At 43.0% G+C, this 26,530-nt stretch overlaps 1 protein-coding gene and 1 long non-coding RNA gene across 6 annotated transcripts in view; one reads left to right on the top strand and one right to left on the bottom strand.

Annotated features, from left to right (window-relative positions):
- The window catches only part of LOC105488046 (mitogen-activated protein kinase kinase 5), a 262,603-nt gene that overhangs the window by 229,066 nt on the left and 7,007 nt on the right, over positions 1–26,530 (top strand). Inside the window, exon 23 of one of the 5 annotated variants that reach the window (XM_071101147.1) lies at positions 586–10,723. The exons of the other annotated variants lie outside the window; for them this stretch is intronic. Coding sequence (XP_070957248.1) covers positions 586–618 — 33 coding nt within the window. The 3' untranslated portion in view covers positions 619–10,723. Of the gene's footprint in view, positions 1–585; positions 10,724–26,530 lie in introns of those variants that run through there. 5 annotated transcript variants of the gene reach the window in all.
- On the bottom strand, positions 3,626–26,425 carry LOC139364445 (uncharacterized). Its single transcript, XR_011626411.1, has 3 exons — positions 26,350–26,425; positions 10,281–10,456; positions 3,626–3,735 (listed from the first exon to the last, which is right to left on the bottom strand). It is a non-coding gene; the product is annotated as an uncharacterized lncRNA (long non-coding RNA).

The following is a 26,530-nucleotide window of genomic DNA, read 5'->3' as shown; positions in this document are numbered from 1 at the left end:
ATAAAGACAAGGCTAAAGGGTGAGTACTTTCAGTGCCTTGAAAGCAAGTGATATGTGTGTGTGTGTGTGTGTGTGTGTGAGAGAGAGAACATAGGTATTTAGATATATCTCTTTACAACTCTACACCCTGTTGTGTGCTGTCCCACATTTTTAATTAATAAATATCAATAAATCAATAAAATACAATGAAAAATGTAGTCACAGGAAGCACCATTCCATACTTAATTTAACATTATTTCTAGTACTGCTCACTGTTTGATTTTAAATGAATGCATTCCCAGAGGTATAGCAGTGGTGAGGCACCACTGCTTTGGCAGGGCTCAGTGAGGAGGCAGGGAACAATAGACTATATGTGAAGCTGCTGTGGTCAGAGAGTGAGCCCTGCCTGGACTTTGGGCAAAAACTGGGCCCAATAGGGGATGGGAAAGAAAGTGGGTTTTCTTTTGTCTTAAGGAACCTGAGCCACATCCTAGGGGCCCAATCTTAAGGAACCAGCCTCTTTATTCCTTCCAGCATATTAATGGCTTTAATTTTTCCTTTTCTCTCCCCGCCTACAACCTATTTGATGGTGCTCCCATCTGGAAGCCGAGAGCCTCCTCTGGAATGCATGAACTGTAGAGCCCATTTGTCACTCTGGGTGGGGGCCTGTGCCTTTCACAAAAAGAGCAGTTTATCTCCCAAGCACGGTTACTCCAGCCAGCAGGGTACCAGCATGGGCTGCATGGGCCGCTTCAGATGTGAGGTCTGCAGGATTGTCAAGGTTTCCCTGTAGGCCTCCATTTCCAAATCAAAGAAAGAAAATTAGAGATGGGCAGCTGGAAATACTGGAAGTTATAAATTCACTATTTGGGAACTCTTATATGAACTCCAGATGTGACCTTTACCAGCGAACACAGCAAATCCCAGCCGAAGTAAATCAGAATATAGGACTGGTGGGCCAGATCACCCTTACTCCTGGGTCTGGGCAATGCAGAGTGGACACTTAGGTGGTAGGGTCACTGTTTATACCAGAATACCCCTTATCGAGTCATAAAATCATCATCTTGGCAGTTTTTGACCATGTGAGTCTTAAAGATGAGTGTAAAACTCAAGGTTGGAATTTGGAGACCATTTAAATCTCGTTGTTAGAACTCATTTAGTTGTTTAGTTATTTTATGCCCTCCACTTTGTGTGGTTGTTCTTACGATAGTTTTCGGGTTTTATATCCTAAGTGAAAGTATTTTAAAGTTGGACCAAGAAACTCATTTAATGCCCACATTTTGAGGAGGCCAGGATACATTTGAGCTGCTGTGGTTTTCTGGCATGTAGCCATTAAGCTACGTCAGAAGTTCTCTCAAAAGTTTTATCATCAGCATCTACAGCATCCTAAGAGATCTCAGAACCCAGTAAATAATTGAATTTGGTAGTTGATAGACCACTGTGCACAGTCTTGTTCTAGATTCAGCAGAAGATATAAAGTAGAGGAAGCCACACAGATAGTCTTTTCGGGCTATAGTAAGTATACAGATAACTAGAATGAAGTAACTCTTATAAAAGAACTGCAGAGTTCTGTGGAGATCCATTTGGGGAAATGAGGAAAAACTGGGTAGAGAAGGTAGCATTTGAAAGGGGCCTTTGGAGGATGAAGTGAATTTTAATAGCTTTGAAGGGGCCATTCCAGGCAAAGGAAACAGGATGGGTAAAGCATAAGTATATCTCGGTCTCAGACATTTTCAGAGCAATGTGAAGCCTCTAGTGCCTGCTGGAACAGAAACCCCTTCGACATTGACCTGGTGGAGTTCAAATAGGCAACATATTCACCACCAGCTGGGCAATCTCTTAAGACATTCCACTTCTGTAGAAGGAACCCTGGAAACAGCACACCCACCCACATGGATCTTTTTTCTTGAGTGAATTATCTTGAATGGACTCCCATTCATGTATAGGGAGGTCCCTCATCCTTGAAAAGTTGTGACTTTCAACTCTTTAAGAGCCAATTGCAGAAATCAGGAGTCAGCTTTAAACCCTGCTTTAAAGGTAAAGTAAGCATGTAGGCAGCCAAGAACATTCAGCATGCCGACACAGGGCAGGTAGAACCCCACCCCCACCTCCACCTCCACCTCCAATTCTTTTCCTGTGATAATGATTCCATTGTTAAAGAATCTGCTTTTAAATCACACTGCCGCAACTCACAGGAAAGACCTGTGTCAGTGCTGCCCCAGCTCTGTGAACTGGGACCAATAAACTTAGGGACAAATTTTCAGACAGTGGAGACCCTGAGGAGGTAGCAGACAGAATGCTCAGCAGGCTTCAGACAATGCAGGGATTCCATGGCTTATGTGGGAAAAAGCCAGCCCCTTGCCAGTCGGAAAGGATTGGTAGGACTGCAGCAAGAAGGGAGAGAGCAATAGTGCAAAGATGGTAGAGAAATTTCCCTTAATTGTCAATAATCAAAATGAAGTATCCTAAAACATAAAAATCAGACCCTTAAACTCAGGAACAAAGACAGCCTAAGATGAGAGCATTAAGATGGGCGTTCAGGTTGGTTTTGCTATTCAACTTCTGTGTTTAAATATTTTGAAATAAAAGGGATATGTGAGACATTACTGTATACACGATTTGCTTCTCTAAACCACAAGGAATTCCCTCTGAGGAATTAATCTTCCTTCAGAATTATTTGGTAGCTAAGGTCAGGATGTGACTTAGCAGGGAGAACCTCCACCGTATCCCTTCACTGTGTAACCTCAGCCAACTCCCATCCCCTTTCCACTTCAGTTTATATGCAAAACCGAGGGGGCAGCCCTTGACCAATGGTCTGTGACTTTAGGAAGTCAGAGCCCCAGAAATTACATCCAAAGTTATCTATGCATGTGGAGATGTGCCTTTTCATCCAAAAAGAGGAATTCATGACTGTTTCATTTTTCAAAGGGGACCCTGACCCTCAATGATTGTTAAGCTCCTTTGCTTCTGTCCTTTAGAGTTACTTGGCCAGGAGCTAACTGTAGGGAGGGAGGTGTTCACTCCGCAGGAAAGTGCCTGCTTGGGGGTGGGAGTGGGGTGCTTTCTGTGGGGTTCAGCAGGGCTTTGCACCAGCGTCAGGCAGCCCTTTAACCTCCCTGCCTAGCCTGTCTGTGGGCCTTAACTTGAGCAGGGAAGGTGTGGGCTGTGGGCACCCACACAGTTACAATTTGGGCTCAGAGTACGGTAGATCTTTCTATGCATTTAGAGTGTTTCCAGAAGCTTTCCGTGTCTAAGCTCTATTTAATGGAATCTATGCATAGTAAGTAATCAGGTCAGAAGAAGCAGCATCCCGGTTTGAGATCAATCGCTGGCTAATACTTTCTCTAGGCCACTTTATTATCTCATGCTGATCTGATTCCCATTCTCCCCCTCCTTTGTAGCATGCACTTCGGCTGTGGTAAAAGTACGTATCACATACATATTAAAAACATATACCCATTCTATCTGTATGTAAATGTGTGAGGCACAGCTGGATATTGCAGAGGAGTTTGATTTACTAATAGTTATTATCTGTTCTAGCTGTTCAGTGGCAGAGAGAATTTCAGAGAAACAAGCTGGCGAAGAAATTGTCTTTATGCTATTACTATACTGCTTTAGTAATTGTTTAAAAACATGGGTTTTCTCCTTAGGTTCTAGTAATGCCTGTTATTTTGTGCATTTCCTTGTACATTCCAGAGTAGGGCATCCTTTAAAGGCATTTAGCATTTCCTCAGGTTTGGTTTTCAATCCAGGCACCTAAAAAGAAACAGAGTATGCAGTTTGCAATTGAAATTTGACATTTTGCTTAGAAAGCAAGTAAATAGTGGCATTGGAAATACACCAAGCTGGCGTGGGTCCAGAAGGCGGGGTATCAGTTAAAATCAGAATAGTACTTTTGGATTTTTTTCCTTCATGTCATCCTAGCAGCTGCAAACTTGAAGACATCTCATTTCTCAGCTAAGGCTTTATGTATAAGAGGTGGTAATGTTTTGGGGCTAATAAACACCCAACTGCTCTAGAAAAATCTGTTTAAACATTTAATTACTTGCTAAGAGATGTTAACTTAACTCCTCTAAATTAAATTGTCACTGGTAGCTTTTCTGCTTTTCCAAACCTGATTGTAATTACATTTTCAGATAGTATGGATGGTTGTTCTCTCAATTAATCAAGGTATATGATAAATTGCACATCTGCATGGTCCTTTTAAAAATCCGGGTAACCATGATGTTAGATTTGTGTCTGTCCAGCACTCAAATTCCAGTGTGACTTTGGGCTTCACACCAAATGGCTTTGTTTCTTTATTAGACCCAAATCTTCTGACCGCTATAAAAGACAAAATGTACTGGACAATTAAGAAGGTGATTTTATTTAGGCTATTGAAGTAGGGAGAGTGTTTATTACTGAGGAATGGCTCAAAGAAAAGGGAGGGTTCTGAGGTCTTATGAAGGCAGGTAAACAAGGGGGTCACCAGCAAGTCTTAGGGAAGTCACGAGGAAAGATGGAAAAGGATCTTACCTCTGTGAGAGCAGCATGATCCTTTGTGGTTAGCAGAAGGGTAGGGGGATTTCTTATCTGTTACTGCTTACTAGAAACATGGGGCTCAGATCAATTCGAAAGAATCACCACATTCTACTAAATGTGCCAGAGATAAGTTTTGGTTTATTTTGATCCGGGGCTTACCTGTGCCCTGAGCACAAATATGAAGAAAGGTGCATTTCCATAGCCCCCTTAGAAAGTGCTCATCCACCCTGTGCTTGCAAAAATCTAAGCTTTTTAAAATACTAATGGTGGTTAATAAATTGTGAACTTGAATGTAGTTCACTACAGATGGCTATTACCTGTGTCGTATGGAGTGTGTTTTAAAATGAACCTTTAGGGCCAGACTCCTAATGTGTCTAGCCACTCATTCTTGTAAACATCATTTTGTTTTCAGTTGTTCATTTGGAGGTAGCTCATTAGCTATGCCACCCAGAATTTGCAGTGAGAAATACTGGCTGGGATTGTAACTTCAACTGAATATTTCCATCATGCACAAAAGTCATCACAACAGCAAGGGGGCCCCACGTAGGGTCCAGCTGACAACCATGGGATTTTTTTTTAAGTTCTGAAGGCCATTAAAATCATCTGTTTGTGTCTGCTTATAAAGAGGAACCCACTAGTAAAGAAGTTGATTTTAGCTTTTTAATTGCACATAATTACAACGGCAGAATCACTGTCTGGATACTTGAGATCGCACTAAATCAGACAGCTTTAATTTGAATTTTTGATGACACATTAGCACTTCAGCAAGAACAGAGAGATTATAACCCTAAGAAAACAGGCTTTGTTTTTCCATAGATGTGACCACTTAATCTTTTCACAAGACTTTAGCAGATAAATATGTGTGTGTATGTATATGTCTTTATATACATGCACATAGCAAGCAAGATATAGATAAAGTCTGTCATTCCTTGATCATGGTGATCTGACAGTTTTAATTTCCCAGTTAAGCATAACTTTTTTCCTCCATCAGTCAAGTCAGATCTCTTAGTACAGTGATGACTTGCCTGTTTAAGATTGTAGTTATTTGAACTCATGTCTGTAATGCCTCTTTCGTGTTTTATTGGACTGTCATCTTCCCAGTACCTTGTTTCAAGGCACAGTGAAGCTGTGTAGCCTTCATTGAACACAGGAAGAGTTTGGTTATCTTGGATGCAGTAAAGTGGATCAGTCGGGCTGCTCTTCAGTGCCATGCCAGATTCGCGGCAGCTCGCGGCATGGGGAGGCTAAGGGGGGTCTTTAAAGTACGTTACACATTAGTTCCTCATTGGCCATGACTCAGCTCATTAGAAGTTTCTGTTATTTGAGTGGTGCCCTCAGCCTAAAAGAACCTCCTCTCCCCTCCCTTGGAAGGTCTTGGTCCTCCTCCCTGCGGCTTTTCCCTACTCTTCGCCTTCACAGTTGTGTGCTCCCTTCTCTGAAGCCCTTCAGCATGTATTGTGTCTAGGTTGGAGCAGCATCTAATTATATCTTCATCTTATGGCCACAAGTTAGTCCATGTAGTACAGCGGCTCTCAACCCTAGCAGCTCATCAGAGTCACCTCAGAGGTTTAAAAGGCAAAACAAAAAAAATGCCTGGATCCCAACCCGGATCAAAGAAGCTCTGGCCAGGAAGCAGGTAATTTTTTTTTTTTTTTTTAACCTTTAAAGCTCTCTAGGTGATTACAAGGACAGCCAGAGGGGAAACTCACTGGTTTAATACCTTTTTTCTTCCACTAGATTGTAAGTTCCTTGAAGGAGGATCATGATCTTATAATTCAGTGCCTATCCTAGTCTGCTGTCATTTAGGCAAAACAGTGTTGGTTGCACATGCTATTCTCTCTAATCCAATCCAGTAAAACACTGTACAGATAAAGTAAACACTGAACAGATAAAGACAAACAAGACATATATCTGGTTCTCCAGGAACTCAGAGTAAAGCTGAAGAAACTAATCCAAGAACAAGCAATCCCTGGACATTACAGTATGCAGTGTAAATTAGGGTGGCCACACTAGAATATGTGGCCAGATAAAAAAGGTTTTTGTTTGACTTCGTGCTAGGAGAGATCATCGGAGTTAGAAAATTTGGTGCCAAAATAATAAAATTTCTAGGATATTGCAATATTTGAATATTGAATGTTTGAATACAGGGATAATATTCAAAACATTTAACAACCAGTATAGCATGAGGATTACCAATCAGAACCAGCTCCAGGGTTTAGCCATCCCACTCTGGATGTATGGGCAGAGCTAGGAGGTGCTAACCAGGTGGTGATAGGCAGCACGTATGATCTTTGGCATGCATTCTGACCACTTGAGAATTTACCTCAAGCAAGTAACTCCACATCCAGAGGTTATTAGAGAGCCAAAACCTAGAGGAGACCTCCTGGCTAGCACCATCTTTGCCTGTTAGATTGATGACAGGGGACCCGAAGGTTTTTATCTGTCTGCACATCAGATGCATGCCACCCACTCCCCAGCTCTTGGGAATAACGGATTCAGTTGAAAAAGACCAGAGACATTCAGCCGTTTGTGGGAGAAATATAAAAGGATCCTAAAACTAGTCCCTGGGATTTGGGAATTGCTGTTGAAGGTAGCAAAGTTGTTTTCCTGTAAGTACACACCCATAAATAGATGCAGTTCTTATCAATTATTAACCAGTCTAACCAGGAATTTTAAGAGCTGGGGAAAATATTAGAAAGCTCCTATTTACAGTTGTACCAGCTGGATTTGTTTAATGGGTTGTTTGCTTTTTAATTTGTAGCAGTTTTGAGAGAGACCTTTGGGGATTATGAGTCTTGTGATTTCAGATACAGAGTTATTTGAGGGGCAAAATCTGCCTGCAGATAATTTGAGGTTCACTTGGCCATTTAGAGACTACAGAAAGGCAGTGGAGACGTTTGGGCCTACCGTCCTCTATTTAATTTTCAAGATTAGAATTAAACATTAGGCCTTGGTCTACTGAGAGACATTTGCTGGAGCGTGGACTAGTTTCTTTCCAGTATCCTGGTTTACCGTTTCTCTGTTCTCTTCATATAAATGGTCACTGATTCTGAAGTAGGAGAATAGGTACCATTCATTTATTTGTGCAAAGGTTCCCTTGACACAAATGAAAATGGAATTTTCAAATGTAAACCGATTAACTCTTAATTGTTAGCCTGTGTGTGTCTTAGCTTCCTCAGAAGGCTTCTGAATGGCCTGCATCTCTTTCTAAATTTGAGGGGGAGGGGGATTCAATTAATAGCACGACTTTCTAATTGTGGGATTGGTGTGGAGTTGACAAAAATTTGTATAAATAGGGTACATTTTTTCCACTTAAGAGGGCTGTGCTGAAACATTTTTAATTGGATTTTCATGGTGATTGACAGCATTTGATTATGACAGTAACTTTATTTGGCTGGACTGCTTTAGCCTCTTGTTCAGATTTTTCCATCAAAGCTCTTTTTTCTCCTCTGAATCCCCAGTGGAGCAGCAGTCATTGTGGAAGAGCCTTTTAGCACCTTTGTTGTCGCCATCCCTGGTGATGATTGGGCCCAGCTGGTAGTAGATAAGAAAATGTTCCTTTCACAAAGAGGCAGTGTCTCCCGCCTCTGCAGTTTCAATAATTTTAAGAGCCCCCCAAACCTGTTGAGGATTAGAAGTAGCTTTAGATGTGAAATGAGTGTTAAGTATTAGTAATCGGGAGATTAGGGCCCCAGGGACAATGAGAGATAAACAACTGCAATTAAGGCAAATCTGCCGATGTAAACAAAATTTAGCAGAAACAGATGCCCTAACCATTTTGGGGGATTGATTTGAGGGCACCGAGGAATCGATTTTTGTCTTGTTTACACTTTCAAACCCCTGTGATATACTGGAAGGCTAAATATTTCATACAGCCTGATTTTAGTTAATTTTTTTTTTCAGCGCCTCACAGTAGGCGCCTCTCTTCTCACAGTGACCAGGCCTGAGTTTATTCAGCATTCACAGGGAGCAGCTAATTGTCTATGAAGGGCCCCCGTGTTTAAATGGGCTTGACAGGAATTTAAATTTTGTTTCAATCAACCCCTGTGCTCACAGCCTGCTCCAGTTTCTAATTTTTAAATTAAACATGACTTTTTTTTTAAGCCACAGCTTTGCCTCTGGAATACTCTTGCTCTAACTCTGGGGAAGGCAGATCGGCAACCCTGGAATGCTGGCTTATGTAGGGCCTGTGGCACCAGCTCTGCACTGGAAAGTCCTTTCTCCAAAACAAGACTTCCTCCCCCCTGTCAGGGAGGTCAGCAGAGCTTCGGCTGGGCGCTGTCTCCTTCCTGCCTTCAGAAATGGCCCCCTTTTCAGCTCTCCTGTGCAGGCAGCAGTGCTGCATCATCTGGAAAGTGGGTTAAGCACCAAAGGAAGGTGTAAGGATGGCTTTTACGGGACCGGCTGAATTATAACCTCTGCACGTCTGGTGCAGATTTGTATTTCAGAAGCCCTTTCTACTGTTGTGAGACAGGGAGAGAAGCCGATGTGGGAATCACAGATGTGCATTTCAGTCTGCACTCGCCATTTTTATGTCTTAGCGTCCACTCTGTGCCCAGTATCCTGCCTGATGCCAAGGAGGCAGCATGTCAGCCTCAAGTCCTGACCCCCCAGCCATCTCACAGTCCAGTGAGGAAGGTGAGGGTAGACACAACCAAGCATAGGATAGAATGCGAGAATCGCCAGAGACCCTCCCTCACCTTCTCCTCCTACCTTCGCCTACCCGTTCACCTCAGGCCGCTCCTGTGGAGTCCTGTGCTCCCAACTCTGGCAGTCCCCAGACGCGTGAGGCGTCCTCATACAGTCATGTCTTTGCTTGTGCTGTCTCCTCACCACCAGATGGTGAACTTCTACTCCACCTCTGAGACCCAACTGGCACAACCTCTGTGAAGTTTTCCTAAGCGTGCTTCAGTTGGGTTGAGGACTTCCTTTTGCATGTCACCCTTCACCCTGACTAATACTTCTATTAGTGCACTCCTCGCACTTTGTGGCAGTAACTTGTGGTAACAGTCAATAAAGGAGACCACAATCCCTCGAGGAAGAGATCATGTCTTGTCTTTGTATCCTTAGCGTCTAGCCCAGTCTCCAGCCTGAGTAGAATGCTCAAATAAATGGTCATTGAATTAAAATGATATGAATTTAACAGGTGAAATGAATTTCCATTAGGGGTGTCTGGGGAGGCTTTGAGAATGGAGTGACAGGTGAGCTGGGACCCACGGACATTTGGGTATTTATGTGAGAATATTTTCTGCACACACGTGTGAAAGGCAGCTTGTGTCATAAGGAAAAGTACCAGAGCCTCTAATAGCCACACTAGCCAGTATTCATACTACAATTTATTTTCTCTAAACAAACTTGAAGAGATTGAAGTAACAATTGCACCTAACTTGGGGCTGAAGATGAATCCAGAAAGGATCCTGTTTTATAATCTTTAGAAAATGGATTTGTTATATAAGAGAAAACATTTTAAACAAGTTAGAGCATTCTTTCATCTAAGTTATCTCATTTGACCTTCACATGAACACTATAAGGATTATTCTTACTCCCATTTTATTGATGCATAAACTGGGGCTCAGAGAGGTTTATTTCCTTGCCTAGAGTCACACAGCCAGGAAGAACACAGGACTGTCCTACTGCACAACATCAGAGCTATACCCATTGTTGCATAGTAGGCAGAGGATTGTTATTGTGGTTTAGAGAATTTCCACTAAGTCAAACTATTTCTTGCAGTTAGAAAAATAAAGCTAAATACAAATACAGGACCATGCAGAGAAACTTACAGGATTTCAGCAGCCAGAGCCCCGGTAGGTTGCTTTGCTCAACCCCCTCCCTATGGTCACTTCCACCTTGATGCCACAGGCTGCATCCGCAGGGCCATGGTCGAGGCAGAGAGCAGATGGCTGCACACACTCTCCACCCATCCCCAGGTGGCGGGGGGCCTGGTTGAAGCCCGAACCTCAGTAGAAACAAAACACAAAAGAGAAAGTAATTACCAACAGTTTGCCCTGGTCTGTTAATTGGTTATCTGAGGGGAAGCTGCGAGAATTTATGTAATCATTGTTGTTTTGGTTTTGGCAAAAACTGAGGGCAGAGTGTGTCCTGACAGCTGTCTGGTCACAAACCTTTCCACCTTTCCACTTCTGCCATCATGGGTATAGAAATGGGCAGCTTCCAAGAGATGATGTTCCTCGAGTTTGGGAGAAATTACCTTTAACTCAACAAACTTTTTACTGAGCACATTCTATGTGCAGAGGTGTTACAGTTTAGCTGAACTCGGAGTATGGGCTGTGCACCAATGGTAGTTTGTTTGTTGTTGTTTTTTTCCCTGAGACAGAGTCTTACTGTGTCACCTAGGCTGGAGTGCAGTGACACGATCTTGGCTCACCACAGCCTCAATCTCCCAGGCTCAGGTGATCCTCCTAACTCAGCACCCGCCCTTCCTTGAGTAGCTGGGACTACACATGAACAACACTATGTCTGGCTAATTTTTGTATTTTCAGTAGAGACGGGGTTTCCCCATGTTGCCTGGGCTGGTCTCAAACTCCTGACCTCAAGTGATCCGCCTGCCTGGGCCTCTCACAGTGCTGGGATTACAGGTGTGAGCCACTGCACCTGGCCCCAAACTGTTTCTTAAACACAGGAAGATAAGGATTTTGTGGCAGGATATAAATCAAGCCAGTCTGAAAACATTCTGTTTAGTTCAGCTGACATTTTTTTTGGAGCAAAACTTTGTGACCGGGCGCAGTGGCTCAAGCCTGTAATCCCAGCACTTTGGGAGGCCAAGACGGGCGGATCACAAGGTCAGGAGATCGAGACCATCCTGGCTAACACGGTAAAACCCCATCTCTACTAAAAAAATACAAAAAAACTAGCCGGGCGAGGTGGCAGGTGCCTGTAGTCCCAGCTACTCGGGAGGCTGGGGCAGGAGAATGGCATGAACCCGGGAGGCAGAGCTTGCAGTGAGCTGAGATCCAGCCACTGCACTCCAGCCCGCGTGACAGAGCGAGACTCCGTCTCAAAAAAAAAAAAAAACTTTGTGAGCGAAGGAAGCTGTGTGCGGTTCACATTGCAGCATGGCTACTTGTCTCATTGCAGGCCAGCAGCAAGCAGTTCACAGGACAACTACTTGAATGGCACAGCTATAGAGAATACAGAGGGCTATCAGACACTAATCCAGCAAACACAAATCCATCATACATACAAAGTAGTCAAGCCAAACAATCAGGGTCCATCATGAAAGGAGAAGGGAAACAGCGAGGAGAAGACAACCCACAGATGTCTACACCCCAACACAGGTGCTGGAGGCGTGGGGGCAGCAGGGGCCCTGGCATGGAGCCATGACCTTGCTCATCCTATGACCTTGATGGAAGGAGTGGAAAGGTAGAAGGGTTTGTGATCTGACAACTGACAGGACGTGTTGTGTGTAAAGCATGGAGAGGCTAAGGATGGTCTTTCAAAGCTTGAAAATCAGTCTATCATGTGAATGTGAGCCAAGAAGCAACCTGGGAAACTGGAAAGAGATTGAATTGGATATCAGAAAATATAGCTTCAAGTACAGGCACCACCTCTAGGAAACGGGGCCGGCAGCAGCTGTTTACTTAGCCCATCTGAGCCTGAGCTGCTTCATCTGTAAAATGGGGTAATGATACCAACCTCACAGGGGCTTTAGTTGTTGGGTTGTTTCTTTTTTTTTTTAACTTATAGAAGATAGAGTTTATGAAAGTGTTTGTAAACTATGAAGTGCGAGACATACGTGGGACATGAGGTCATTCAGCCTCTTTGGGTCATGATTTTCTCATCTGTCTGATGTTCCTGGGTATTTCCAGCTTGTTGCCTCTTGGAAGATACATGTGTTTAGGGAAGCTTAATGTGACTTAGAGTAAATTATATGTATGTCGAATGTTTGCAATTGGCGTACACTGAATTGGTAGTCTCTTGGAGCGGTCTCTGTGGTTGAAAATCCAAACAAGATGAAGCACATTCCTTCCCATTCACTGGAAGCTGTAACTTTTCCTGTCTGCCCATTGTTATCGGTAAAACGTAATGAGCATCTTGTTGGACAGAATTATTGTAAACCAGTTAATCAACAAGTATTTGTTGTCCAGGTCTGTGAGGTGCCATGATGGGTTCAGAAAGAATATAAGAAACATCTATGTCCTCAGGAGCAGACTAGACATGCCTGTTGGCAGCATTTAAAGAAGGCAGGATGAGTGCCAAGCTGCTGGCTTGGGTGGTGCGGGAGCTCAGGGAACAGTGGCTAAGGGGCCATAGTAGTCAGTGAGGATGCCTGGCTCCGGCCTGAATACAGAATTTGGAAAGTGGTGGTAGAACAGAAAGCCAACTTCTCCCCTCCCTCTCCCTTCCTCTCCTAGCTCTCCATCCTGCAGCGTGTTACTGAACGCTCTCTACCTCTGGTTCCTTACCTACAAAAATAGAGTATCGCAAAGTGTGAAATTCAAGTGAGATAAAAATGTTAGACACTTAGCACAGTGTCTGGCATAACATAAGTGTTCAATAAATGGTAACCACTTTCATCGTCATTGTCATTGTCATCATCATCACTGCTAGTAACAAGAGGGAAGACATTCCAGGGAGAGAAAATGGCACAGGCTGAGACCGGAGGGAACGAGGACAGTGAAGAACCCACCCTGGCCAAAACAAAAACGACCCTTGGAAGTGATGGGGTAAAGTTAGCTGCCTGGGGCCAGTGTGATCTGGAACGGCTGTCCACACCAGAGAGTAGTGGGGCAGTTGGAAGCTCTTGTTGGTTCTTAAGCAGGAAAGTGGCTGGTCCATAACAGACAGATAGGCAGGCAGGGCAGACAACAGGACTGATTCTGCCTGCCCCAGGTGGGCCAGACCCTCTGGCTGAAGCTGATTCATGCATAGGAATGTCCTAACCCTTTGGCTGTTTCTCAGATTTTGCGAAGGTCTCTAGCCAAAAGAATGGGAAACCGAGTTCAGCGCTTGTAGCTGCTTGGCAGCATGTCACTTGTCTCTCTTTCTGCATCTTCTTTTCTGTGTCCTTTCTGTCACTATCAGGGAAAATCATTAGTATGCTAATCTAGCTAGCCATCATTTTAACACTGACCTTTGCTAACCTGCCTTTGCAATTTCAGGAACTATGTTTGACTTCTCTAAAAGTAACCTTAAATTGTAGTCTTGTAAGAATTCCAGAGCTGTATCCTTCGCTCCTTCTTCTAATGAGGTTATGACCAAATGCTCATTATAATTGCTTTAGACTCCTTTTAATTTTCAAGCTTATTAATCATAAGAAGAGTTATTTAAAATTGCATAAATTAATCTTAGATTAAAAGCCCATCAAAGCCTCGAAACAATTAAGAATAAGTAGGATTTCCCTGGGGCAGCAAGTTTTATTTTAATATTGTAGTCAGGTGGATATCAGAACCTTGAAGTATGGTAGTGATTAATGTATGCAAAATTTAAATGAGATTTTTTAAATGGCAAATCTAAATCACATATTGACCTAACGGTAGGCCTTAACTGCATTGTCTGTCATATATTTAAAATGTTTACTAATCAACATTGTAATTACAGCATGTGCTGGCAGACCCTAGGACAAATACAATTTAGCATTTAAAAATGTTACTACAGTCTATTACCCAAAAATAATAAGGCTCTTAATAAAATTGGGGAAAACGGAGGAATGAGAAGACAGTCGACTTTCTTGGCCCAGCACCGTCCTAAGGTGTGGAGACTGCTGTGGATACTTCTCAGCCCCTGCTCTCACCTTGAAATTCTGCTGATCTGAGACAGCGTCCTCTTCATGGAACTGCGCGTGTGTTGCCTTTGATATTAATTTATATTTAATGAGGGAACTACTCGCTTTATGTATTTGAGTCCCTGGTTGCAAGCATTATTTACTTAAACCATGTATAGCTCTGGGGTCCCCAGGACTTCTCCCCGTTTTTTATATGGAGATAAGATGTTTCCAGAAATTTGATTTGGCCTCAGCCAGTCAGCAGCCTTTTGTCCTGCCTTCCCCTCACCTCCTTGAATCATTGCCGGGTTGTGCAGGCTGTCCCCAGGAAGGTGGCCTCAGGCTGTCTTAAGTTTGCAAAGTATTTCTCTATTTTGTAAATACTCTGCTTCATTGTTGAAGGTGGATGGGTAAGAGAGTCACCTTGAGCAAGTTACTTCACCCCTGGAAACTTTAGTACCCACTACATGGAAAGGGGGATAATAGTGACCAATTTACTGTTTCTGTTTTTGTGAAAAGGCAAATAAGGTGAAGCACATAAGCACTTAACATAGTAGTTGAAAAATAATAGGTTCATAAGCAATGTTTATTCCTGCCATCATCATCATTTGTTTGCTAAAACTAGTTTTTAAATTATGATTAAAAATTTGGCCAGACATAGTAGAACATGCTTATAATTCTAGCTCTTAGGGGACTGAGGTAGGAGGATCACTTTATCCCAGGAGTTCAAGACCCACCTGGGCAACATAGTGAGACCCTGTCTCTACAAAGATTTAAAAATTAGTTGGGCATGGTGGCACTGCCTGTAGTCTCAACTTCTCAGGATGCTGAGGTGAGAGGATCACTTGAGCCCATGAGGTCGAGGATGCAGTGAGCCATGATCATACCACTGCACTCCAGCATGGGGGACAAAGGGAGACCCTGTCTCAAAAAAAAAAAAAAAAATACACAGTACAGAAAGATATACAGTAAGAAGTTAGTCTCCTTCCAATCCTCCATATCCTCCAGCCCCAATCTCTAGAGATAAGTATTGTTAATAGTAGCTTGTGTATCCTTCTAGAATTTTTAATTCTTTTTATTCTGCACCTTGCTTTTTTACTTAGTATGTCATTGAGGTCTTTCCATATAATATAAAGATCAACCTCATTCTTAACGGCTGCATAGTATTCCATACTCTGGATGTATCATATTTATTTATCCAGGACCCTGTCATAGAATATTTTGACCATTTCCAGAATTTTTTTTTATTAAGACAGTGGCCGTGTCTCTATGTATACATCTTTGTATACTGGATATGAGAATGTTAACTCTTCTTCATTTCTTCCGATACGAAATTATCAGATTTTAATCTTTGCCAACCTAATCAGTGGTAAAATGGTATCTAGTTGGCCAGGCGTGGTGGCTCATGCCTGTAATCCCAGCACTTTGGGAGGCTGGGCGGATCGCCTGAGGTCAGGAGTTCAAGACCAGCCTGGCCAACATGGTGAAACCCCATCTCTACTAAAAATACAAAAATTAGCCGGGCATGGTGGGGGCACCCTGTAATCCCAGCTACTCTGGAGACTGAGGCAGGAGAATCTCTTAAACCCGGGAGGCAGAGGTTGCAGTCAGCTGAGATCGCGCCATTGCACTCCAGCCTGGGCAATAAGAGTGAAACTCTGTTTCAAAAAAAAAAAAAGGAACTAGTAGTTGTTTTAATTTACATTTATTAAGTATGAGGATTAACACTTCTTTCATATGTTTATTGGCCACGTGTATTTTTTTCACATTCTTTGCCTGTTTTTCTGTTGAATGTGTTGTCTCTTCCTTCATCTTATTGAAGATTGATTTTTCCATCTAGACAGTGAAGGGAGTGGACACACAATTTCCAAGGCCCCTTCCCACTTCTGCAGTCTGTGGTCCAGGCCCAAGTGTCCTTTGGGCAGCTTTTACACTACCAAGGTGCTGTTTGCTGATGACCTTGTTGAGCAACATTGAGGTTGAATAGCCAGTAGCTGGGGGTAAACTACAAGAGAGTCATTTTCTTTTCCCTTTGTTTAGTTGTGTATCTTTCTTCCAGTCTTAAAAAAGCAGGCTTGGAAATTGCAAGGCAGAGCTGGATTGAACTTCCTTTAAAGCAGCCTGTAGACATCAGGAATATTTATTTTTTCTATTTGTTTTAAGCCTGGGAAGACTGTGTGGTTTTCTCAACACTGTCCTGATGGAGCCCTGACCAGCAAGCGTGCAATGCCCCTAGCCCTAATGTGCCATTAATGATAGGTTAATGTACAGTATAATGTTTTTGGGACTACGGGTTCATTACACTTCTGAGTGTGAGGTCTTTCCACAGAGCGCCCAAGGTCCCATTGCATTATATCATGCAATAAAAATACCCTTTTCATATCACACACTAATAAACTGTATTTGAAATGCTGTCTGAGGGCACTGCCGTCTTGTCTATAGGCTGTGCACAAGTGCAACAGTTGGGATTCCTTTTTCCTATTTTGTGGTTTAGTTACATGGAATTCTAAACCCAGAGGTCTGGTCATTCTTGTTTTAAATGGGGAGCAAGTTGGGTCTTTAGGGCTGAGGGTCAGAGGAGGGGCTGCTTACTGAGTGGTGAGGGTCCTTAAGATGTGGAAAGCAGGGCCTTTAATTCTCTACTGCAGCTGTCAGGAGAGCCAGTCACATTTAAAAAAAAAAAAAAAAAGACAAAAAACAAAACAAAACCTATGTCCTAATGTCTGCCACACTTAGTGCTGAACATGTGTTAGGTGTTATAAAAATTTCCTTAGAAAAGGAGTATGAAAAGTACTGCAAAATTTAGGCCATTGGTAGTCATGACTATGGAACTGCCTCCGGGCTAGGAATTTCACACACACTGTCCTCCTGTGAGGTTGATGCTGTTCTCCATATTTTGCAGAAGACAGAGTCAGAGCTAGGGGGAATAAGCTGTGTTGTAGAGAATGAAATCCACAGGACTCCTGGAAACCACAGGTAAATTATTACCTGTCTACTCAGAGCCCCTCACGCCACGAATAGTCCACCTGTGAGATATCTGAGCTACAGCTGGGCAGGAGCCAAGCATCTTCTTTTCAAATGCACATGGCCCTAGTGCCCTTCTTAAGTTATTCATACTTTCCTGTGAATTGGCTTAATGTCAGCAGTTAGCTGGCATCAGATGATTTTGAAGCTTTGGAAGAGGAGACTCTTCTGCATTAAACAGGAAAAGGGGCACTGGAGTTGAGGGATGAGGCAAAGACTGAAGGATCAAAGGGCTTCAAATCACCTGTTTCATATTTTCTCTAGGGCAGACTCTGTGACTTTGTTATGCAGGGGCTTGTATTGACCACTTGTGGAGTGGAGTGTAGGGAAAGACTGACCTGTGAAGGCCAAGAACCTCAAGAAACTTGGGCTCAGGCGTCATTAACACCTTAGAGTGCAGTGTCCTTGTTTATAAAATAGGTTATCATTTACTTTCTGATAGGGCTTTTGGAGATCGCGTGAACTAATGTCAGTGAAAGCACCTAATGAGCACCTGGCACAGGGTAAGTGCTCACAACTGGCTGCTATTATATTGCACATCATCACAAAAGGCACAGGTTTGGGAGCTGACATCCAGTGCAAATCCCAACTCTACCTTGGCAAAATCCACAAATTGAAGGAAGTAACAGTAATGCCATCCAGCTACTTCATGGGGTTGTTGTGACACTGAAATAAGATAATGAGCTCGAAAGCCAGTTGGAGAATCAAAACCCCTACTCAAATGCTGGTATCAGTAAATATAAGTATTTCTGTCTCCAAATCAACATATTCAAACTGGGTTGTCTTTAAATAAATATCCTTACAGCAAAGGCAATAGGGGGAGCTATTAGGAAGATTCACTGATCTGTTCCCCTCACCACCAGGGAGAATGTCATAGCTGCAACAAAGACTTACAATAGCACAAAGCATATAAAAGTCAGGGCAGTTCTTACCTCCTACCTCTTCATAACGACAAAGCACCAGGCAGAGGAGGGGCAGGGCCAGGTCTCTGCTCACCTGCATTGGTGAGAAGAGAGCCAGTACCTGCTCAATGTGGACAGTATTGCTTAGAACAGTGGTTGGAGGTCATGTTTGCAAAAGGAGGTTGAGATCAAAGGAACTGTGTTGAAGGGTTGAGTTGGTCTGGTGGAAAGAAAAAACTAGGACGTTGCTAAGACCCTCCTGCAAAGGACTGGACCTTTTGACTGTAGGCAAAGTTCCCTTAATTGTTATGAGAAGAGTATTTAAATTTCAAGGATAATTAGTTTTTCTTTCAAGGGGTATAGGGTTAGACTAAACCTTTTGTTTTTGGATGTGAGGACTTTGAAACACTTGGATACACCTCTCAGGGGTTAAATCTGTCTTTGGGCCTACCAGGACTTGAAAAATGTTGCTCTGTATCAAGAAAACCAGAAGTGACAAGTTCATTTAAAAAGCCTGGTTTGTCATTGTTTATCTAATTTTCGGGGTTGACACAGAAAATTAAACCAGCTGACACTCACTCTCTGACCGTCTCTCTGGCTCATTTCCCTGGTCCTTTCCTACCTGACCTTGCAACTACAAAATGCTCCAGACCCTAAAATATAAAACTTCCCACTGAGTTTCTGAGTCACCCTGCAGTCATTCCAAGATTATGTCATAGGATGTCATCCCTAATGGTATTAAAAATCAAGATGAAGTTATAAATCTGCTCTGTGAGGTATTTCTTTTTTCACCCCGCTTTGACCATAAATCTTAAAAGTAATCAAACTCTCTGCAAAGAAGCCAAGGTAAACTTGGGCCCAAAGCGGCCCCATATGTCTTGACTGAATTCAGAGGATCGGCAGCCTTGTCTGTCCCCGTGAGAGAGCATGGTGCTTCATGGCAGACTTACAGAAAAGCGGGCAAAGTGAGAGCCTTCATTGTGTTTAATGTGGATTTTCTAAATCTCACATGGCAACATCATAGGTGGATGAGCTGCTCCATGTAAGAAAATTATTCAGATAACTCTAGTGTATTCTTTATAAAATCAAACTTTAAACAATTACAAGCCAGAGGTCTTAAATGTATTATAACACTTCTCTATCCTCTTAAACAGCTTACATGCATCAGGATTTAATTTTTTTTTTAATTAAATTTACTTCCAGCTACTCGGGAAACTGAAACAAGAGGATCGTTTGAGCCCAGGAGTTCAAGGGTGTAGTGTGCAATGATTGTGCTTGTAAATAGCCACTGTGGTCCAGTCAGGGCAACACTGTGAGACCTCATCTCTAAAAAAACCAAAAAATTCTTAAGCTCATTGTTATGGTCATTGTCTATTTGCCATGTTCTATACCAGTATCTCCTGATATTGACACGAGTAGGGCCATTCGTCCCTAGGCTGGTTGACCCCAAGCTGGTTTTTTGTTTTTGTTGTATAGTTTTGCTAGTAGATGTCATTTCTTGCTGCTGTTCTTGTTCCTCCCTTTAACAGACCTTCCTCTTCCCCTTCTGTTTGGCTGTTTCTCTTGTGCTTTCAATTGGGAAATCAGATACTAAGCTTGTTAGAATCAAGTCTAAAATACAAGAAAATTGGCTTAAGGAAAAGCTTGAGGGACTACCTGAAATTAAAATGTTCAAGTTCTAACTTCCAGATTCTTAGTCTAAGAAAAGGGTGTCAAAGTATAGTGGCCTATAGATTGTAAAGTGCCCCTAAGTTTGGAAACTGGCCATTTCACTGCATAGAAAATATACTCTTTGATCATGTTGTATATAAATGTCCAAGTTTGAAGCAATATGATTATTTTCATCTTGAATCAGTAATTAAGGTGGACTTCAAACTACTGAGGTTTTATTTTCTGAGAGGACCAAAGAGTCCTGAATGTGCCAAGGAAAAGTCCTTAGATTCTAAAACCAGGCTTAGATCTAGGCACATAGAAGCCGCTCCGCACGTCCATAGTGAATCTTATTGAATTAAAGACCCTCGGTAAAATAGACACAGCTACCATAAGAAGGAAGCTTGCAACTAAATAACTTTCTTAACAGTGAAAATAGACTTTGGTTTCATGAGGCTCCGCAGTGAAGGTGGCCAGCTTATTTGTAACCAATGTGTGCTCCCTCAGTCTTTCTTTCTGCGCATGACCAGCGACACCACCTTGGAAAACACGGGTCACACCACTCACCACCATGGAAAACACATTTCAGCCTTCTGTACATTTAATTTTCTTCAGCGTTACCTTGCAAACCACAGTAAATCAATAACAGAATAGTTAAATACCACAGGTTCTTTGTGTTTTGTTTTAGAAAATATTGCTCAAGGCTAAGAGTGAGTTCTGTTGATGGTTTTTAATTTGCTGCTGGGATGCAAAATGATCAGAATTTTCTAACAGTTTGCTTCCTTTTGTGTATTTCCTTTTTTATAAAAGGGCGTGGTCTGTTTCAGATGGAAAACATTAGTTGCTAATAGCAGAAACTTGAGAATAATTGGTAATTTTCAATCCTGTAGAAAACTAGACTAGGTCTGATGACTTTGACCTTTGTTATGCTCTTCTTCCAAATTTTCCCCAGCCAGCTCCCTGCACTCCTGACCCTCAGCAGCCCATTCCACTGAACTGAGTGAGGGTCAGATAACTCTGGAACATCACAGCTGAAAATAGTAAAAAAAAAAAAAAAAAAAAAGATACTTCATTTAAGGTTATTTACCCAAAGTTTTGATGTCCAGTGTCTTTAGCAATTTTTTCCTCTTTATTGTTTGTTGATTTGATAGCAGCAAAAATTTTCCACTTTGGCTCAGTCTTTGTGTAAATGGTTTGTTTCTCCCTGTTAAGGAACTAGAAAAGCTGTTACTAAGATTTTAAGGGGGTAGCAGCCTTTACTTAATTGACTGCTTCTTGAAATAAGATGAGACAATGGATATGAAGTGCTTTGAAAAGTTAAAACTATGATCCTAGGACTCTGAAACCTCTGACGCCCCTGCGGGGGGTGATGTTTTGTCAGCACTCATTGGCACCTTGCCAGCCACCGCCATTATCACTTCTCCACTTATCTCACACCCCCTTTCTGCTGTTGAGTTGTCACTCTCAGCATTTTTCAAATGTTGGCTTCATATCATTCATACGGTAGGCCCTTATTCTTTTTCAATTTTGACTGGATTTGTGGTTACGTGTCTTTTTTCCCTTCTTGATATTTACTTGTTTTCCCTTTCCCAATTTTGATCATCTTCATGACATCTTTCTATTTAATTCCTTCATATTCTTTATTATTTGCCATCTTATTATTTCTTTAGACATACTTTTTGTTCTTTTTATAATGTATTAAACACTTAGCTCATAAATTTTCAATATTTTTTCCTAACATATGCCTATAAAGCTATGAAGTTGCCTGCTGATATTGCTTTAGCTGCATTCAACAAGTATTTACATGCAGTGTTTTCATTGTCATTCAATTCTAAGTAATTTTCAATTTCAATTAGGATTTTTTTACACCAGATTATTTAGAAGTATTTTTTATCTCCAAATAGTGAAAGATGTTTTGTTATCTTGTGGTTATTATCTAATTTTAATCCACTGTGGCCAGAGAGCATGCTATGTATAACATCAGATCTTTGTTATTTGTTTAGACTCCCTTAGAACATGGTCATTTGGTTTGTCCCCCCAGTGTTCTCTCTGCTTGAAAAGAGTATATGTTCTCGGCCAGGCGTGGCGGCTGACGCCTATAAGCCCAGCACTTTGGGAGGCTGAGGTGGGCAGATCACAAGATCAGGAGATCAAGACCATCCTGGCTAACACGGTGAAACCCCATCTCTGCTAAAAAAGTACAAAAAATTAGCCGGGCGTGGTGGTGGGCACCTGTAGTCCCAGCTAACCAGGAAGCTGAGCCAGGAGAATGGTGTGAACCCGGGAGGCAGAGCTTGCAGTGAGCCAAGATCACGCCACTGAACTCCAGCCTGGGTAACAGAGTGAGACTCCATCTCAGAAAAAAATAAAAGAGTATATATTCTCTAATTGTTGAATGCAATGTCCTATGGATGTACTTTAGATCAACTTTATTGTGTTTCTCAAATATTTTATGACTGTACTGATTTCCTACCTGCATTATATCTATCAATTTCTAGGAGAGGTATGCTACAATCTCCCACTACTACTGTGGCTTTGTCTGTTTCTCCTTGCATTCCTGTCCATTTTTGCTTTATATGTTTTAAGGCAGTAATGTTAAGTTGCATATGTCAAAATATTGTGTCTTCATTTCAAAGTATGTCTTTTGTCTTTATGAGGTGATTCTATCTGTAATATATTTTCCTTCAAATTTTATTTTTGGTTGTTATTAATAGAGCTATGCCATCTTCTTTTGGTTAGTATTTGCTATGTTTGATTATCCTTTACTTCTGTGTTCTTTTACATGAATCTCTGCATTTCATTGTTGATGTTTTAAATTTTAACTAAGGCTCTATCAATTGATTAATCATGTATATTTATTGTTTGTTAATATACTTGAGGTTTTTTTTCCCTACAGTCCTATTTTGTACTTTCTGTCTACTTTTTTGATTTCTTTTTTCTTCTTTGTCCGTTCTATTGGAGTGAGGTTTCTTTTTTTTTTTTTGAGACAGAGTCTTGCTCTGTTGCCCAGGCTGGAGTGCAGTGGCCGGATCTCAGCTCACTGCAAGCTCTGCCTCCCGGGTTCACACCATTCTCCTGCCTCAGCCTCCCGAGTAGCTGGGACTACAGGCACCCGCCACCTTGCCCGGCTAGTTTTTTTGTATTTTTTTAGTAGAGACGGGGTTTTACCGTGTTAGCTAGGATGGTCTCGATCTCCTGACCTCGTGATCCACCCATCTCGGCCTCCCAAAGTGCTAGGATTACAGGCTTGAGCCACCACGCCTGGCCGGAGTGAAGTTTCCTTAGGCCATTCTTGCATTAATACAAAGAAACACCTGAGACCGAGTAACCTGAAAAGCAGTTTAGTTGGCTCACAGTTCTGCAGGCTGTACAGGAAGCATGGCTCCAGGCATCTGTTCAGCTTCTGATAAGGCCTCAGGAAGTTGACAGTCATGGCAGAAGGCAAGGGGGGAGCTGGCACATCACATGGCAAAAACATGGGCAAGAGAGACAGTGGGTAGTGGGGAGGTGCCACACACTTTTAAAGGACCAGATCTCGTGAGAACTCATTCCATTCTTGAGAACCCCACTCCCCGATCCAGTCACCTCTCACCAGACCCCATCCCCAACACTGGGGATTACATTTCAACATGAGATTTGAGTGAGGTCAAATATCCAAACTATTTAATATATCCAGTTTTTTCCTTCACATTTAGTTTTACGTTGGTTTGGAAATCATATTCTGTTTCTGGCCTCTAATTGCTTATCCCTAAGTTAGCTTCAATTGTATATAATGAAAAACAAATAGCAGCTTAAACAAGATAGGAGGGTGTTTCTTACTCATGTAAAAGCAGACAGGAAGTAGGGTGCCTAGCCTGATCTGGCAGCTCCTTAAAGGACATTCAAGCTCCAGCCAGCAGGATAGGAGGAAAGGGTGTAGAAATGCTTGCCCCTTCTTTTAAGAACAGAATTTCTAGGAACTGGTACACAGTGTATCTGTTCACATGGCGTTGGCCAAAACTGAGCCCCAGGGAGGCTGGGAGTGCTGCTGTTCTGCTAGGTGACAGTATCTCCTGCTAAAATCAGAACTCTTACCACAGTGAAGAAAGAGAGAATGGATACCAGCGGCAACTAGCAGTCCTTACCACAGCCCCTTTCCCCCCAGACTTCGGGGTTTTAGAGTTTCTCATCACTCCCTTCTTACACGTTATCACAGTCCAGAATTTCATTTCCCCTTGTTTTTAGATCTTCAAAATCATTACTGCGGTTGTGGCTTTATATCGTTACTGCTTGTTCACATTTATCCACATGCTTGCCAGTTATTCCTCATTGTGATTGCATTCCTTCGGAGGTTTCTTTTCCTTTCTGAAGTACATCAAGAGTTCTGTCAGTATGGTCTGTGAGTGGTAAAACAGTCTGAGTTTTTGTTCTAGGACTGGCTTCCCTTTGCCCTAACTCTTAAGTGTTAGTTTAATCGGGTTTAAAAGCTTAGGTGGATAATTTATCCCGAGTACCTTGGAGATACTCTGTTGTCCTCTAACTTCTACTGTTGGTGGTAAGAATCTACTGACTGCCAAATTGCTACCCTTTCTAGGCAATATGTGTTTCTCTTTGGCGCTTTCATTTTCACTATAGTTTTTCTAGGTATAGATTTTATATTTATTTTACTTGGAAATCACTGTGGTTTTTTTAATCTGAGAATTCACATCTTTCATTGTTTTTGTTTGTTTGTTTGTTTTTGTTTGGTTTTTTTTTTTTTTGAGACAGAGTCTCGCCCTATGGCCCAGGTTAGAGTGCAGTGGCATAATGTCGGCTCACTGCAACCTCTGCCTCCCAGGTTCAAGCAGTTCTCCTGCCTCAGCCTCTGGAGTAGCTAGGATTACAGGCCACCACACCTGGCTAATTTTTGTATTTTTAGTACAGACGGGGTTTCACCATATTGGGCAAGCTGGTCTCGAACTCCTGACCTCAGGTGATCCACCCACCTCTGCCTCCCAAAGTGCTGGGATTACAAGCATGAGCCACCATGCCCGGCCTAAAATGTTTTCTTACTCAAGAGGTAAGGAAAGGAGAGGACAAGGGAGAATCTATCCTTCTAAGCATTGTGTCTTTAAACCTGCATCACCACACAGCCATCACCCCCAGAGACAAACCTTGAGCATCTAGACACTTGTCACTGGCCCCATATTCAAGGCGTGGACATGCTGCAGACTCCGCCTTTCAGGGGAGTCCTTAGTATCATCTGGAGCAGGATGCCCACTCTCCTCTGGCATCCTCCCTCCTGATTCCTCTGGGCATCTGCATGGCCCAAAACTGCCGGAGGCAGCCAGCATGTCCCCCACTGTACAGCCTGCCCAGTCCTTTCCGAGGCCCCTCCCAGAGCAGCCACCACAGCCCCCTTTAAACAGGCCAGTGGCATCATCCTGCCATTCACAAGGATCAGCTTCCTCAGACAAACTCATGAGTGGCAGCACCCCAAGTGTCTACTTAACTCACCATGGCTCACTGGAGTCATCCTGTGCCCCACCCAACACTGTGCGACACTGGTCCTGCAGCTGCTCTGTAAGGACAGGCCCTAGAATGACTCACGGATACCTCTGGAAACATTTTGTTCTCCCAGTGGGCCATTTCTGGTGTGTTACTCTGTGTAGGAACACAGATCTGCTCAGATGAAAAGTGGAGAGCTTCTTGACCCCCTTAGATGCCTGTGTACTGTCCAGGATGGCTAGAGGTATGCAATTTGCTGCTAATAATGGAATATTTGGGGGAAACATCTATTTCTGTAGCAATTATGAAGAATAAACTCAGGAAAGTTGATTGAAGTGACATGTCACAGCTGCACACCACTTCCCAGGTCTTAAAAGGAAATGAAAGGCTGGCAAGGAACCCGCACCCCCAACCATGGAAAAGCTTTAGAAATCAGAGGCCGAGAAAGCATGTTCTCAGAACAAATGCCTTGTGTGGAAAGCTCTGCATTCATGGCATTTGCCCAGGTATGCTCGCTGGGTGGACAGGAAGACTTCACATCTTTGGTGCAAGCACCTCCTCTCACCACTGTGCCCCCAAGTGCAGGACCTGCGCTCTGTGTGGGGGAATAACCATCATGTGCCCAGAGTGTATCTGTGAAGCACTGCCTCAGGGTCAGGTGATTTCATTTGGTCCTTGGAACCCACTCCGGGAGGAAGAGAGAGCAGGTGGTATTCGGTGTGGGTAAGGAAGCTGCAGACAGCTGCCTTGTGTTCAAAACCAGCTGACAGATGAGACCCAGAAATGATGGAGATAAAGTATCAGCTTTACTTCTATGCAAATCTGGATTGGAGGATGTATTTACAAGTGTGGCCCCGGTGGCCTCGGTAAGCAGAGGTGAACAACTGCAGGCCTCCTGCAGGCTTAGAGCCTGCCTGGAGGCACGGCATGAGATGGCAGGCCAGCTGGACCCACCCGGTGGGCCCACCCGCCCGGTGTTGCCACTCCCTCCCTGGGGACAGGGCTCAGGAGTGTTACAACAGCAGCAGTCCTTCCACATAGAATGAAGCCAGGGGAAGGGAGGCCCCCTCCACTCTTTAGTATTACCTCTTTTATAGGCGAGGCCTTAGTGGGATGGCGAGGGGAGAGCTGACCGACTCTTAGCCAGGAGCCCTTGCAGTCACCCCACACAGGGTGCGGGGCGGTGGGGAGATTGTTATTGTGATGCTTTGGCTTCCTCTTGTGGAGTCACTTATCAGGGACCCTCCTTCCCTGACCACTCCTGTTG

Source organism: Macaca nemestrina, chromosome 7, assembly GCF_043159975.1.
Source record: "Macaca nemestrina isolate mMacNem1 chromosome 7, mMacNem.hap1, whole genome shotgun sequence".
Taxonomy (NCBI): domain Eukaryota; kingdom Metazoa; phylum Chordata; class Mammalia; order Primates; family Cercopithecidae; genus Macaca; species Macaca nemestrina.
This window is presented reverse-complemented; position numbering and strand designations above follow the sequence as displayed.